This window comes from Schistocerca cancellata, chromosome 12, assembly GCF_023864275.1.
Source record: "Schistocerca cancellata isolate TAMUIC-IGC-003103 chromosome 12, iqSchCanc2.1, whole genome shotgun sequence".
NCBI classification, from domain to species: Eukaryota; Metazoa; Arthropoda; class Insecta; order Orthoptera; family Acrididae; genus Schistocerca; species Schistocerca cancellata.
In genome coordinates, this window is record NC_064637.1 from 81,526,852 (window position 1) to 81,541,202 (window position 14,351).

The 14,351-nt window shown below is 43.2% G+C and overlaps 1 protein-coding gene across 1 annotated transcript in view; it reads left to right on the forward strand.

Annotated features, from left to right (window-relative positions):
• The first annotated feature begins 6,329 nt into the window (after positions 1-6,329).
• Positions 6,330-14,351, forward strand: part of LOC126109729 (trypsin alpha-like) — a 35,242-nt gene continuing 27,220 nt past the window's right edge. The window contains exon 1 of the mRNA XM_049914780.1: positions 6,330-6,434. Within this exon, the coding sequence (XP_049770737.1) occupies positions 6,338-6,434 (97 nt within the window). The 5' untranslated portion in view covers positions 6,330-6,337. The remainder of the gene's footprint in view (positions 6,435-14,351) is intronic.

Genomic DNA, 14,351 nt, shown 5'->3' on the forward strand with positions numbered 1-14,351 from the left:
AAGAGGCACCAATGTTAGCACTGAATAGGGGATCATGGAGGAATTTTATAAGGGGGACTGTGCTCCAGACTGAACGCTGAAAGGCATAATCAGTCTTAAATGATGATGATGATGATGATGATGAAACACTGCAAAACTTCCAGTTTGCACGTGATGTCTAAGGTATACAATTATTTTACACTCGTTGTGAGAGACAATGTTTCAATAAGATTTTCTAGTTTACTAGCTGAATAGATAATAACATGAACACTTAATATTTTCTCAGCACCCTCAATTAAATTCACAACTGCTCAAGTTATAATATAGTGTCACCTAAGAAACACCAGAGAAAGATGGTGAACACACACAATTGCTACATTCAAAACCAAAAATTATGGCGACTTCATTAAATATCAAAGGATGGTCAAGAGAGAAAGTATTTTTTACTATCAGATAAGTGCAAACAACACTCATGGGACATTTTAGCTTTGCAAGAAAGACACAGAGAGGTAAACAACCAAAGAGCAAACTCTGAACCGATGGTATTAGAATGTCTGAACAATGTAGTAGCGCTGTCTTTGTAATAATGGATATAGAGATTAAGTTATCAAGTATCACAGACACAAAATCTGCACTCCATATTCCAGCAGGTGGCTAGCGCCCTCTTCTGCATCCTCCCCCACCCCTCACCTTGCTGGACAAAAACAGCTGATGATTAATCATAGCATCCAGAACCATGTCATTGCTGTAAAGTACAGTATGCTTCTGTATGAAATAAATGTCAATTTTTAGTGATGGGAATTCAAATTGATACATCCAAGTATTTGACTCGGTTGACTGATCTCTGTTGTGACTCATTTTATTGTAATCATAGCAAGAAATAAGTTTTGTACAGTTTTAGATTTCCAAACTTTTAAAGCAAGTTTCCAATCATTGTGACACTGAAATCTTATCATGATCTGACCGAAATTTTTGCAGCTTTGTGCAGGCAGTGGTTCACCGTATATAAATGTACTGTCTGTGAAAGGTTTGAGGTTATTGTTAATATTGTATGCCAGCTCATTGATTCACAAAATGAACAACAAGAGTCCCAACACACTTCCCTGGGACATACTTGAAGTTACTTATTGATCTGTCAACAAATCTCCATCCAAAACAAAATCTTGCATCCTCCCAATTGACAAATCCTCAATCCAGGCACAAATTTTGCTTGATGTCCTGTATGATCATCTGCCTCCACAGCTGAGGTCATTGACGCATACCTGTGCAGTGGTGTCAGACTCAGTGGCAAGTTGGTTTGAATTCCGGTATTGGAAAATTTTCTCTGCCAGTATTCAGCCAGCAAGTGTAGGAGAAGTGGTGATGTAAAGTTTCTGATTATCAGTCCTTGTGCCAGTTTCATGGATTAAATTCCATGGAGACATTAAGCTCAGTTACCCCCTGGTGCTGCTGAAAAAGTTGTTCTGTGGCACCAGCTCTCTCTCTTTCCTTCTCTACATCCTTAACAATACAAACCCAGCAGTACACTGTACAAGCATCACAGTCATCTACATGACAGAGATACAAAATTGACTCTTCATGAAACATAGGGGAAAGGCAACAGCAACCCACCTTCATTGAGACCTTGCCTAGAATGTTGATTCAGGCTTCCTGAATCTGACCCCTTCCCTCCTCCCTCCCCCTCCCCCCCCCCCCCCCCATCCTCTGCCTGACCACCACGCTCATTTGATGAGTATGGGAATACTTTGACTGGGTCTCACATATTTGTACTTTGTTAAAACCGAGTCAAATGCCTTTCAGAAGCCAAAAAATATGTCCTCTACCTGACTGAGTCAACTGATATCTTTCAGGATGTGTAGCACAGCCTGTTGGTAGAATTAGCCAGTATTTCCCTGTCATCTGACAGGCATCAGATAATTTTATTTATTTATTCTGTTGCTGAATATTGTGCCTCTGGAAGGCAGTGCACACACAACTAAGATATATTTACATCTGAATGAGCCCCTGAAGACCGTTTCTCGTACTACCAAACTGACTAATATTAAGTGGTTGCCTGTTATGTCCAGTATTGTTCCTCCACAACTCAGAAAAAAATATCTGGTTCACAGAACTATGGAGAGCTCTTTAAATATCAGAGCCCCAGCTCCAAGTAGGGGAGAATGGTTCAGGTCAATGGGGTCCCATGAGAAATCATTTTTAAGTACTATTTTCCAGAATACACCGCTCATACACATGAAGTCACACAAGCTATTGGGTCACTCTTTCCATCTCAGATGTTTGCTGTCACCGATTAGTAGAAAGAGTACTGGAACGAACATCCACCCCAGAACACTTGTCTTATTGAAAATCTAACAACTAAGTTGCTGCCTTAGGGAAACACAGTAACTACTTTGTAATTATTAAAAATTTATATACTATTACAGCACAGAGTAATACGGGTTCCAAGTTATAAAATTTTTAACAGAATTCAACCCTTTGACGTAAGATAGGCCGGTTGCTCCACAATTAGCAGCAGACCAGGAAGCACACTGATGCAAGACGGACGGGCAGCACAGTCTGCAATTCTGCGCTAGCTAAATGAGAGAGAGCACAACAGCAGGAAAACAATAGGACAGCGATTAGGTAAAATAACGTGCATGCTCATTCGTATGGCGGGATAACACAAGAAACAATAGACATGGCTAGGGGAAACACTCATAGACTAATTTAACTAGCTGCTAAGAGAGAATTAAAGCAAGGGTAGCAGAATAATGAGGCCACATGTGGTCATCGCTAGTAAACAGGATGTCACAGAGCTACAGAGAGCTCTTTAAATACCAGAGCCCCAGCTTCAAGTAGGGGAGAACTGTTCAGGTTAATGGGAATGATGGAGTCTGTGTTGGCATCATTCCATTCCATGAGCATGTTTTAGTAAGTCTAATCTCAGATCAACCAGCGCAGCACCAGCCAGCCACGTAGCACCACAGAGCTAAACTCCACTGATGAACTTCATGCTATGTCACATCACCCACTACTGATGGGAGAGCTGATGAACTACCAGCAGCAGTGGAGTGCCAGGTGCTGTAGTCTCGGAATGTGGGACGGAAGACAACCATCGGGCTGGCAATACTTGGTTCAATGCCTGCCGTCTACACCACACTGTGGATGGGGTGGTCCAGGGAAGAAGAGACATGGAATGGGATTGAGGCCACTCCTTCAGCCAGTAGCAGCTACCGTCCTGTACTAGACTGGACTAAGCATCCATATCTTTTTGATAAACTTCAGAAAGAAAGGAAGAAAAATATTATCATAGCAGCTGATTTTAAAGTAAATGTGATAAGTCATGACTATAGCTCAAAACAGTTTATTGAATTGCTTCAGAACTCTTCTTTAAACTAAACTTTCGTAAATTCACTAGAGAAAATGTTCAGTCAGCTGCTTGTATAGACAATGTGTTGGCAAATTACTTTTGACTGTGAAAACAAGTTCTGTTTGGACTTAGGAATTTCTGACCATTCTGCTTTGTTTATTCATCTGACAGGAATAACTAAACCAGATGTTAAGAAAGGTTTTATGAAAAGAAACTTTTGTGAAAATAACTTGAACCTGTTGTGTGACAAAATTGATCCATTAAAATGGCATATAGATAATTGTGTGTCAAGTACTAAGAAATTTGATAAATTTCAAAGTAAGTTATCTAGACGTGTGCAATGAACCATTCCCACCAAAGATCTGGCACCAAAAAGCCAAAAGTAAACTATACAGGATTACTCCAGGATTAAAATATCTAGTGCTAGAAAACTAGAAATATTACAAAGTTGTTTGAAGGTGTTGTCAAAACTGCCAAAATAATGTCAAATAATAAGCTGATTTTGGGACATAATAATAAATCTAAGGTAGTTTGGTCTGTTATTAAATCTGAATTAGGTACAGTAGTTAATCACCAAGAAATCTCAAAGTTAAACAAAATAGTGACACTGTTTTCAGTCCTGTTCAAATATCTCAATGCTTTAAGAAATTACCCATAAATGCAGCAAAATCTAATGCTGATGTGGTTATTTATCAAAACAGTGTACATCTCTTTGGCCCACACCAACATTGGGGAGGATTATGGTTCAAACCTGTGTGTGGCCATCCTGATTTTAGTTTTCCGTGATTTCCCTAAATCATTTCAGGCAAATGCTGGGATGGTTTGTTTGAAAGGGAACAACTGTCTTCCTTCCCAATCCTACCCTAATCTGATGGGACCAATCATCTCCTTGTTTGGCCCCTTTTCCCAAATCATCCAACCAACCATCCACAATGGTGACTCCCAAGTGGCATTTAGTAAAGTCTCAGTTGAAGATGTAAAGAATGCTATTTTGTCCTTAAACAAAAACTCTGCAGGGTGGGACCAAATAGACACTAAAGTAATTAAATCTGTCTATGACAAAACTGCAGACCCTCTACCTTTAATAATCAATCAGTCATTTGAGCGCCTGCATCTCGTGGTCGTGCGGTAGCGTTCTCGCTTCCCACGCCCGTGTTCCCGGGTTCGATTCCCAGCGGGGTCAGGGATTTTCTCTGCTTCGTGATGGCTGGGTGTTGTGTGATGTCCTTAGGTTAGTTAGGTTTAAGTAGTTCTAAGTTCTAGGGGACTGATGACCATAGATATTAAGTCCCATAGTGCTCAGAGCCATTTAGTCATTTGAGCCAATGACTGGAAAAATCCCCATTTCATCGGTACCTCGGAGATGCTGTGTCCCGTGGCTGTTGCGCTGACTATAATACCACGTTCAAATTCACTTAAAGTTGTGCTGCCTTTGTAGCAGCATGAACCGATCTAACAACTGTGCCAGACAGTTGTTCTCTTACATAGGAGTTGCCGGCGCAGCTGTATATTCTGCCTGTTTACAGGTCTCTGGTTTTGAATATCCACACGTGTGCCAGTTTCTTTGGCACTACAGTGTATATGCTTATGGCTACTGTGCGGGATCTTTTTACGTCAGCACAACTTTAAATAAACATAGCGAAACAGAGTGTTTATAACTTGCTTTTCAGTGTCATCACGAATTATCTCGAGTATGTAACAAAACATTTCTCCGTCATCTCACATATTTGTAAAGCTTGTCTGGTTATTCCGATAACTGAAGACAGAGTGTATAGTAAAAATGGTTCAAATGGCTCTGAGCACTATGGGACTTAACTTCTAAGGTCATCAGTCCCCTAGAACTTAGAACTACTTAAACGTAACTAACCTAAGACTGTAGTGCGTAGAACCGCTCGGCCACCCCGGCCGGCAGAGTGTATAGTACTCGACACGTTCTTCATGAGAGGTGAAAGCTCATTGCCACTGATTTGGAGTCTCTTTAATAGCAGAAGCCGCTATGCAGCACTTGTATTCAAACACAGAGGCGTCGTGGTATGCAGCCCACCCTACTTAAGACATAGAACAGATTCCATCCCAACCTAACGTCCTTGACCCTGCCAAAAACTGACGGAGGAGATCGGACGCACCATGACCATGCTGTCGGCTGATGTTATCGGACGACCTCTGGCGACGGTGTCTGACGACTGTTGTCGGTGCCACTGTGAACGCAGCCTTAGATGGCGCACTTGTAAGTAAGTAGTATGCACTGCCCTCTACCGCCAAACGAAGACAAAAAAAAAAAAGCTTAACTCCGTCCAAATATGCCTTGGAAGGCCTGACGGTACCAACCGGCCGCCGTGTCATCCTCGGCCCACATGCGGATATGGAGGGGCATGTGGTCAGCAAACTGCTCTCCCGGCTGTATGTCAGTTTACGAGACTGGCCTCTACCGCCAAGCAAAACAATTATTCCAAGAGTCCCATAACACAAACAAGAAAGAATTTATTCCGACTTCTGTCGCACACTAAACAAACTATGAGAAAACCCAGCAATACCGCTAACATCTTTCGTGAACTAAGTAGCATTGAGCGAGTTTTGGAAATATCCCCACATACAAGTGAGGCAAGTTTTGCAAGAACAGGCTGTATTCTCTGTGATACAAGTGTGGAATAAAGCAAGTTTTGCTAAAGGCGGCTGCACAGGTTTTTAGAGAAAGCTGAACAGTGTATGTTAGGAGAAAACTATTTTTTGCGAAAAAAAGATGCATGGAGTGAGTTTTGCGAAAACGCTCCTCAGTTGTTGACCTCGGAATATGATGTGATATGAGAGAAGTGGGAGTGGAGTTTCATAATGACAGATGTTTTCAGTGTTACTGCAGTGTGTGTGTGTGTGTGTGTGTGTGTGTGTGTGTGTGTGTGTGTGGAGGGCAACAGAACACTCGAAACGAGTACCAAGTCCGTCGGCACGGCGCCAGATAAGCGTGCTCTGCCACAGGGACCTGGACGCAGCTGCGGTCGCCCAGTCCCCACCATGACGTCCCTCAGGCTGGTCGCTCTCTGCGGCTCGTTGCCGCCGCTGCTGTTGCTGCTGCTCTGTACCGTGGCCGCCACGGCAGCTCAAGCACCAGGTACGCAGCTACCGCACCACTTCTCCCTACGTCGCCTTGTGTTGTGCTCCTGGTACGGTCCTCTGAGTGCCTATAGTCACTATAGCAAGGATCTACGCGAGTGCGGATATCGGCGGGTATATCCGCAATAACAATTACTTCGTCTCTATCTACGTCTACATGATGACTCTGTAATTCACAATTATGAGCCACCCTTACGCTAATTCTCTACCGTTACACTCTCGACCAGCGCGCGGGGAAAACTAACAGTTAAATCTTTTAGTGCGAGCTCTGATTTCTCTTATTTTATTAAGATCGTTGCTCCCTATGTAGGTGGGCGCCAACAAAATATTTTCACACTCTGCGGAGAAAGCAGGTGACTGAAATTTCATGACAAGCTCACGCGCAGCGACAAACCCCTTTATTTTAATGACTGCCACCCCAATTCGTATATCATATCCGTAGCACTCTGTTTCCTATTACGCGGTAATACAAAACAAACCCCCCTTCTTTCAGCTTTCTCGATGTCCTCCGTCAATCCTATCTGATACGAATCCCACACACACACAACAGTTCTCTAGAAGAGGGCGGACAAGTGTAATGTAAGCGGTCTCTTCAATAGACCTTTTACATTTTCTGCTGATAAATCGCTGTCTTTGGTTTGCTTTGCCCACAACATTATGTACGTGATCATCCCAATTTAAACGCCTGCCGGGGTGGCCGAGCGGTTCTAGGCGCTACAGTCCGGGACCGTGCGACCGCTACGGTCGAAGGTTCGAATCCTGCCTCGGGCATGGATGGGTGTGATGTCCTTAGGTTAGTTAGGTTTAAGTAGTTCTAAGTTCTAGGGACTGATGACCTCAGAAGTTAAGTCCCATAGTGCTTAGAGCCATTTGAACCATTTTGAAATATTTCAGATTTTGTAGCTACATACAGGTCTGTCCTTACCGACGGCGTCAGTATAGGAACAGGGATTAGTCGCCATCATCTTGCCGTAGTGACTGTGGTTACTAAAGTTAATAAATACGCGAAGAAGGCTAGGAGACTATTTATTCCAGAAGAAGCAGATAAGCTGATTGTGGCATCCCATTCAGAAAATGAGTGTACACTATTTAGTTTCAATTTGAAGGACGTAGAGAAATTATGGATAAAGTTATTTAAACTTTGTAACTCATGCTTTGGAGAAGAATATGCTGAGTTTAGTGGGTTGAGGGCGAAAAAGAGCCGCTGCAGTTTGACAACGAAATTAGGAAATTTCTGAGGAAGCAAAGGCTGTTGCACTCTCGGTTCAAAAGAGAACGAGCAAATGACGACAGCCGACTGTGCGACCTTGAAAAGATCTATGCGCGAGACATACAAGTGCCTACGCGATACATTAACAAAAGATCTAGGAGACAAAATTCTGGTCCTACGTAAAATCACTAAGCGCGTCGGAGGCTTATATCCAGTCACTCGTTGACCAGTCTGGTGCGGCAGTGGAAGGTAGCAAAACGAAAGCCGAAGTTTTAAATTTCGCGTTTAAGAAATTACTCGTCCAGGAGGATCGTACAAACAGTGTCGTCTGACCGTTGGACAGATTCCCGTATGGAGTACATAGTAATAAGCATACCTGGAGTACAGAAACGTCTGAAACGGTTGAAAGCAAATAAGTCGCCAAGTGGTGATAATCCCAGTTCTTCACTTAAAACTTCCGGGCTGATAGGCCGTGCTCGCTGTATAAAACTCTCCCCTGACGTTTCGTCTCCGGCTGCGGGAGGCATCCTCCGAGATAAAGCGGCGAACTGCAAAGAGAACTCGAGGAAGCGCAGATTATATAGGCAGTGCAGAGGGCGCCACTGTCCATTACGTAACGCCGGCTATGAGACTGTCTCTGGTAATGCCAACATTCTAGATTGAAAGTAATCGATTATCTCTCTTCCGGTGCAACGCTGACTCCGCAATTTTATCCAGTTTAACACCTTCCTCTTTCCTCTTAAAATTATTACGGTGTTTATTACTGTCGATAGCCTCTCTATACATGTACGCATAGTAATGCGAGGTTTTATATATGACGCTCGTCTCGCTGAATTATCTTCCTGGTAAACATGTTCCTTTTATGTTCAACAAGACGGGTGTTAACACTTCTCTTTGTGCTACCGATATACACCTGCCCACAACTACAAGGAATTTTATATACCTCCGGTGTAGCCAAAGGATGTCGTGCATCTTTTTCCGATCTTAAATACTCTTTCATTTTGCTGGTCCGAAAGAGGAATTGCCTCCTGGGCCACACGGATAAATTGACCGTAGCAGAACGTGTTTACCAGGAAGGTAATCAAGAAATAAAATTCAGCGGGACGAATGTCATATCTAAAACCTGGCATTATTATAGGCATGCGTATTCAAATAGAGGGATATGTAAACAGACAGAATACGGCGCTGCGGTCGTAAACGCCTATATAAGACAAGATGTGTTTGGCGCAGTTCTTAGATCGGTTACTGCCGCTACAATGGCAGGTTATCAAGATTTTTGAACGTGGTGTTATGGGCGGCGCATTAGCGATGGGACACAGCGTCTCCTAGGTACTGATGAAGTGGCGATTTTTCGGCACGACCATTTCACGAGTGTACAGCGAATATCAGAAATCCGGTGAAACTTCAAATCTCCGACATCGATGCGTCTGGGAAAATATCTTACAAGAATGGGACCAACGATGACTGAAGAGAATCGTTCAAGGAGTGCAAAAGTGCAACCCTTCCTCAGATTGCAGCAGATTTCAGTGCTGGGCCATCAACAAGTGTCAACGTGCCAACTATTCAACGAAACATCATCGTGATGGGCTTTCGGATCCGAAGGCCCAATCGTGTATCCTTGATGACTGCACGACACAAGGCTTTACGGCTTGCTTGGGCACGTCAACAGAGACGTTGGTCTGTTGATGACTGGAAACATGTTGCCTGGTCGAACGAATCTCGTTTCAAATTGTATCGAGCGGATGGGTGTGGAGACGACCTCATGAATCCAAGGACCCTGCATGTCAGCAGTAGACTGTTCAAGCCGGTGGAGGCTCTGTAATGGTGTGAGGCTTGTGCAGTTGGAGTGATATGGGACCCCTGATACGTCTAGATACGACTCTGACAGGGGATGCATACGTAAGCATCCTCCCTGATCACCTACATCCATTCATGTCCATTGAGCTCTCCGCCGGACTTGGGCAATTACAGCAGGACAGTGCGATACCCCACACTTTCATAACTACTACAGAGAGGCTCCAGGAACACTCTTCAACACTTCCGCTGGACACCAGACTCCACAGACATTAACATCATTGAGCATATTTGGGATGGCTTGCAGCATGGTGTTCAGAAGAGATCTCCATCCCCTCGTTCTCTTATCGATTTATGGGCTGCCCTGCAGGATTCATGGTGTCAGTTCCCTCCAGCACTACTTCAGACATTATTCGAGTCCATACAAAGTCGTGTTGCGTCGCAGGGGACCTTCACGGTATTAGGCAGGTGTACCAGTTTCTTTGGCTCTTCAGTGTATACCCGCATGGAGGAACGCCACAGAAGTTGGAAACTTAGAAAGGAGACCGTACTTTTGGGTACCATCTGCTTAAAGGAGGCCGTAGTTATAAGGAGAAACATGAAGAATTACATCACACCCACAAAGGAATTGATAAACACGTGTCCATCAACCCATCAACCCAAGCTTAATACGGAACGACCAGACACAGTTCCCTTACTCATCACTTCCAACTGGCATCCTACATTTCACGAGTGGGCCTGATTCCACAGCTATCCTTCCACGTTTAGCCCTTTCTTAACTGCGTACACCCCAATACCGTAACACAATTTCTCCTTACTTCACTGCTGGCACTACACCCGATGGCAGGTAACCTCAAACAGAAACCCTTCCATCGGATTGTCACAGGATGCAGCGTAGTTTATCACTCTAACTCATTCGTTTTCAGTCACCCACTGTCCAGTGGCGTCGCTTTTGACTCCACATCAAGCCACACATTTCTCTGTGGCTTGGGTTGAGCTGCTTGACCATTGTAACCCATTCTTTTTAACTCCCTGCCCTCAACCACAGTGATAGCTGGACGGCTGGTACCACTGTGGAAATCGCGAGTGATTCCTTCCGCTGATTTCGTGCTCCACAATCCCTGACACGAGGTAAGCCTTGTCTCGGTTGAGCTGTGGTTGTCCCTTAGCGTGTGCCCTTCAAAATCCCAGTCGACCAGGACAGCTTTAGAAAATGTTCAGATGTGTGTGAAATCTTATGGGACTTAACTGCTAAAGTCATCAGTCCCTAAGCTTACACACTACTTAACCTACATTATCCTAAAGACAAACACACACACCAATGTCCGAGGGAGGAGTCGAACCTCCGCCGGGACCAGCCGCATAGTCCATGACTGCAGCGCCCTAGACCGCTCGGCTAATCCCGCACGGCGGACAGCTTTAGAATGGTTGAAATGTCCTTGACGGTTTTGTTACTCACTAGGAGATGTCCATAGCAGTGGGATCGGTTTCTTGAAACCATCTATACGGTGAAGTAGGTTAAGGTTCCAGGCATTATATTATGCAGCCACTCACGCTGATGAATCCTCATGCACGAGGAACTGACGGAAAAAAGTGTCGGTATTTCGCGTGTTGCTTTATGCCTTTAATAAGTAATTATTACATACATCGGTTGCGTAAAGTAATGGTTATAGGATAAGCTATGTGCACTAGAGATTGTCCGTTCAAATATTGCCACTTGCTTCGAAATTTTTTATTTTTAAATCTTTATCCAAATGGCTTTGACAACTGTTTTTATTCACTTAATGGCTTTAAATGTAATTTTGTTATTTCTGTTCTTTTGTTACATCATTTTAATCACTGGAATAACTTTTTCAGTTGCTCTAATTAAAAAAAAACACAGAAAACGAAATAATCTATTTATATGTGCAATGGTGTCAAAAATGTAATTTTCGTTACGGTACAAGAAACACAGTTTCTTGGATGGTACTCATCATATAAACATTTAAAACATAAATTCTTGTTGCTCTATGGACGAAATAACGCAGATCAAGATTTAGATGAAACTAGGGATTATAAGTAAAACGAAGTTCAAGCAAAACAAGGAAGAGAAATAATGAATAATTAATGCAGTCACATTGAAGAAAATATAGGATGATGAAACGGAAGAAATGAAATCGCTGTTAATGGATGGAAATAATTAAAATCACAGACAAAAAAGACTCGAAATGGAAAAAGAATTATAGGAAGCAAAAATGAGAGACACTAACAAGTTAATACAGTGATTAAAATCGTGTTACAAAGGAACAGAAGTAAAGAAATTACAGTTAAATCCTTCTACTGAATGAAGATGATAATCAAAGTAATGTCAATAAAGATTTAAAAACAAAAAATATTCAAAGCTCCTAACTGTATTCGACCCCACAACTTATATAAACAGAGTACTACACTGAAGAGCCAAAGAAAATGGCACACCTGGCTAATATCGTGCAGGGCCCCCGCGAGCATGCAGAAGTGCCGCAACACGACGTGGTACGGATTCGACTAATGTCTGAAGCAGTGCTGGAGGGAATTGACACCATGAACCGTGCAGGGCTGTCCATAAATCCGTAACAGTACGAGGGGTGGAGATCTCTTCTGAACAGCACGTTGCAAGGCATCCCAGATATGCTCAATGATGTTCATGTCTGGTGAGTTTGATGGCCAGCGGAAGTGTTTAAACTCAGAAGAGTGTTTCTGGAGCCACTCTGTAGCACTTCTGGATGTGTGGGGTGGCGCACTGTCCTGCTGGAATTGCCAGAGTCCGGTGGAATGCACAATGGGCATGAATGGATGCAGGTGATCAGACAGGATGCTTACGTACGTGTCACCTGTCAGAGTCGTATCTAGACGTATCAGAGGTCCCACATCACTCCAACTGCACAAGCCTCACACTATTACAGAGCCTCCACCGGCTTGAACAGTCTACTGCTGACATGCAGGGTCCTTGGATTCATGAGGTCGTCTCCACACCCATCCGCTCGATACAATTTGAAACGAGATTCGTTCGACCAGGCAACATGTTTCCAGTCATCAACAGTCCAATGTCGGTGTTGATGGGCCCAGGCAAGGCGTGAAGCTTCGTGTCGTGCAGTCATCAAGAGTACACGAATGGGCGTTCGGTTCGGAAAGCCCATGTTTCGATGAATGGCTCGCACGCTGACACTCGTTTATGGCCCAGCATTGAAATCTGCAGCAATCTGCGGAAGGGTTGCACTCCTGTCCAGTGGAACGATTCTCTTCAGCCGTCATTGGTCCCATTCTAGTAGGATCTTTTACCGGCTGCAGCGATGTCGGAGATTTGATGTTTCACCGGATTCCTGATATTTACGTACACTCGTGAAATGGTCATAAGGGAAAATCCCCACTTCATCGTTACCTCGGAGATGCTGTGTCCCGTCGCTCGTGCGCCGACAATAACACGACGTTCAAACTCACTTAAATCTTGATAACCTGCCATTGTAGCAGCAGTAACCGATCTAACAACTGCGCCAGACACTGCCTGTTTACATACCTCTGTATTTAAATGTGCGTGCCTATACCAATTTCTTTGACGTTTACGCTAAGCATCCGGTAGGTGTAAAGGATATTTTTGATACTGTAGAAAGCAAAATTCAGAATTATTTTCTCTCAATTACTCGCAAATGTGGGCCCACTAGGACGAATGGTTGCTGCGTGCGATACCTGGAACCTTAATTTTAAAAAAAATTATATAGATGGTTTCAAAAAGTATATCCCATCGCTGGGGACCTCTCCTTGTCAGATGGCCTCCAATGAGTATAGTCCGTTCATTGTGAGAACAATCCTGATGTAGATATTACGTTGCATATTCTTCTGCATTTGCTATTACCTCATTGGATTTTGTTTTTAGCGGAGAGTCAGCTATGTATAGATGGGTACAATAATAAACTTAACGTTTTATGTGGCAGCGTAGCTTCCTCGCACTATTCAGCTTAAATAACCCAATGCACAACGTTTTAGCGGCGCATTCAAAAAGGAGAGCCGGTCCATCAAGTCCGCAGTGATGCGTGTGGAAGGTTATTTGTTACTGTTTGACGTTCCACAATGGAATGTTAATAATGTTTCGCTTGATTTGTTTCCAGTTGCTTTATGTTAATAGTCAAAGATAGGTATTTGAAAACGCTGGAACGCTAAAACCAATCGCATCACAAGTATTAAAATAAAACATTCGGAAGCAGATTAGACAAAATGTTACACCTGCAGATAATTAATAAAATCGATTAACAGCAAACACATAATAAAACTGAAAATGCCATTTAAATTCTAATAAGGATAAATTAATATACAGTAGTACTCTGGTATTACGCTTCCAAAGGGACCAGACAGAAATCAAATTTTAGCTTAGAAAAAGGAGATCAAAAAATACTTGCGTGAACCCAGTATAATTTACCTGTGAGAGTAACGGACGATTTTAACAGCGTATTGCAGAGATTTTGATATATAATGAAATGTTGAAGCCACCTCCGGTATTACTCACCTCAGCGTTGTTGTAACCTCTGAACTCCTTCCATCTCTGAATCTAAACAAGACATTTCATCAGTGGAACTGCTGTCTTCAACTGATATGTGGCCGATCAACAACACAATCTATGAAGCCATCCAAGTGCCACATTTTTTTCTTCTTCTTTAGTACAGGTTGTTCTGCAACCTACCAGCGTTCGGCATTGAAGTGCAGCAGAGCTTTGTGCATTAATTTATGCACATCTGGTAGCTTAAATGTCGTTATCATTTCTTGTGGTATATCCTTCGACTTGGCTCCTAATACTTTCAGAGAGGTTCAAATTGCGGTGTTATGGCGGTAACCTAACGACAATCTGACCTACAGACTATGCCGCAAGTTTACTGATCTGCAACGTAAGCTTCAACCTGTTTC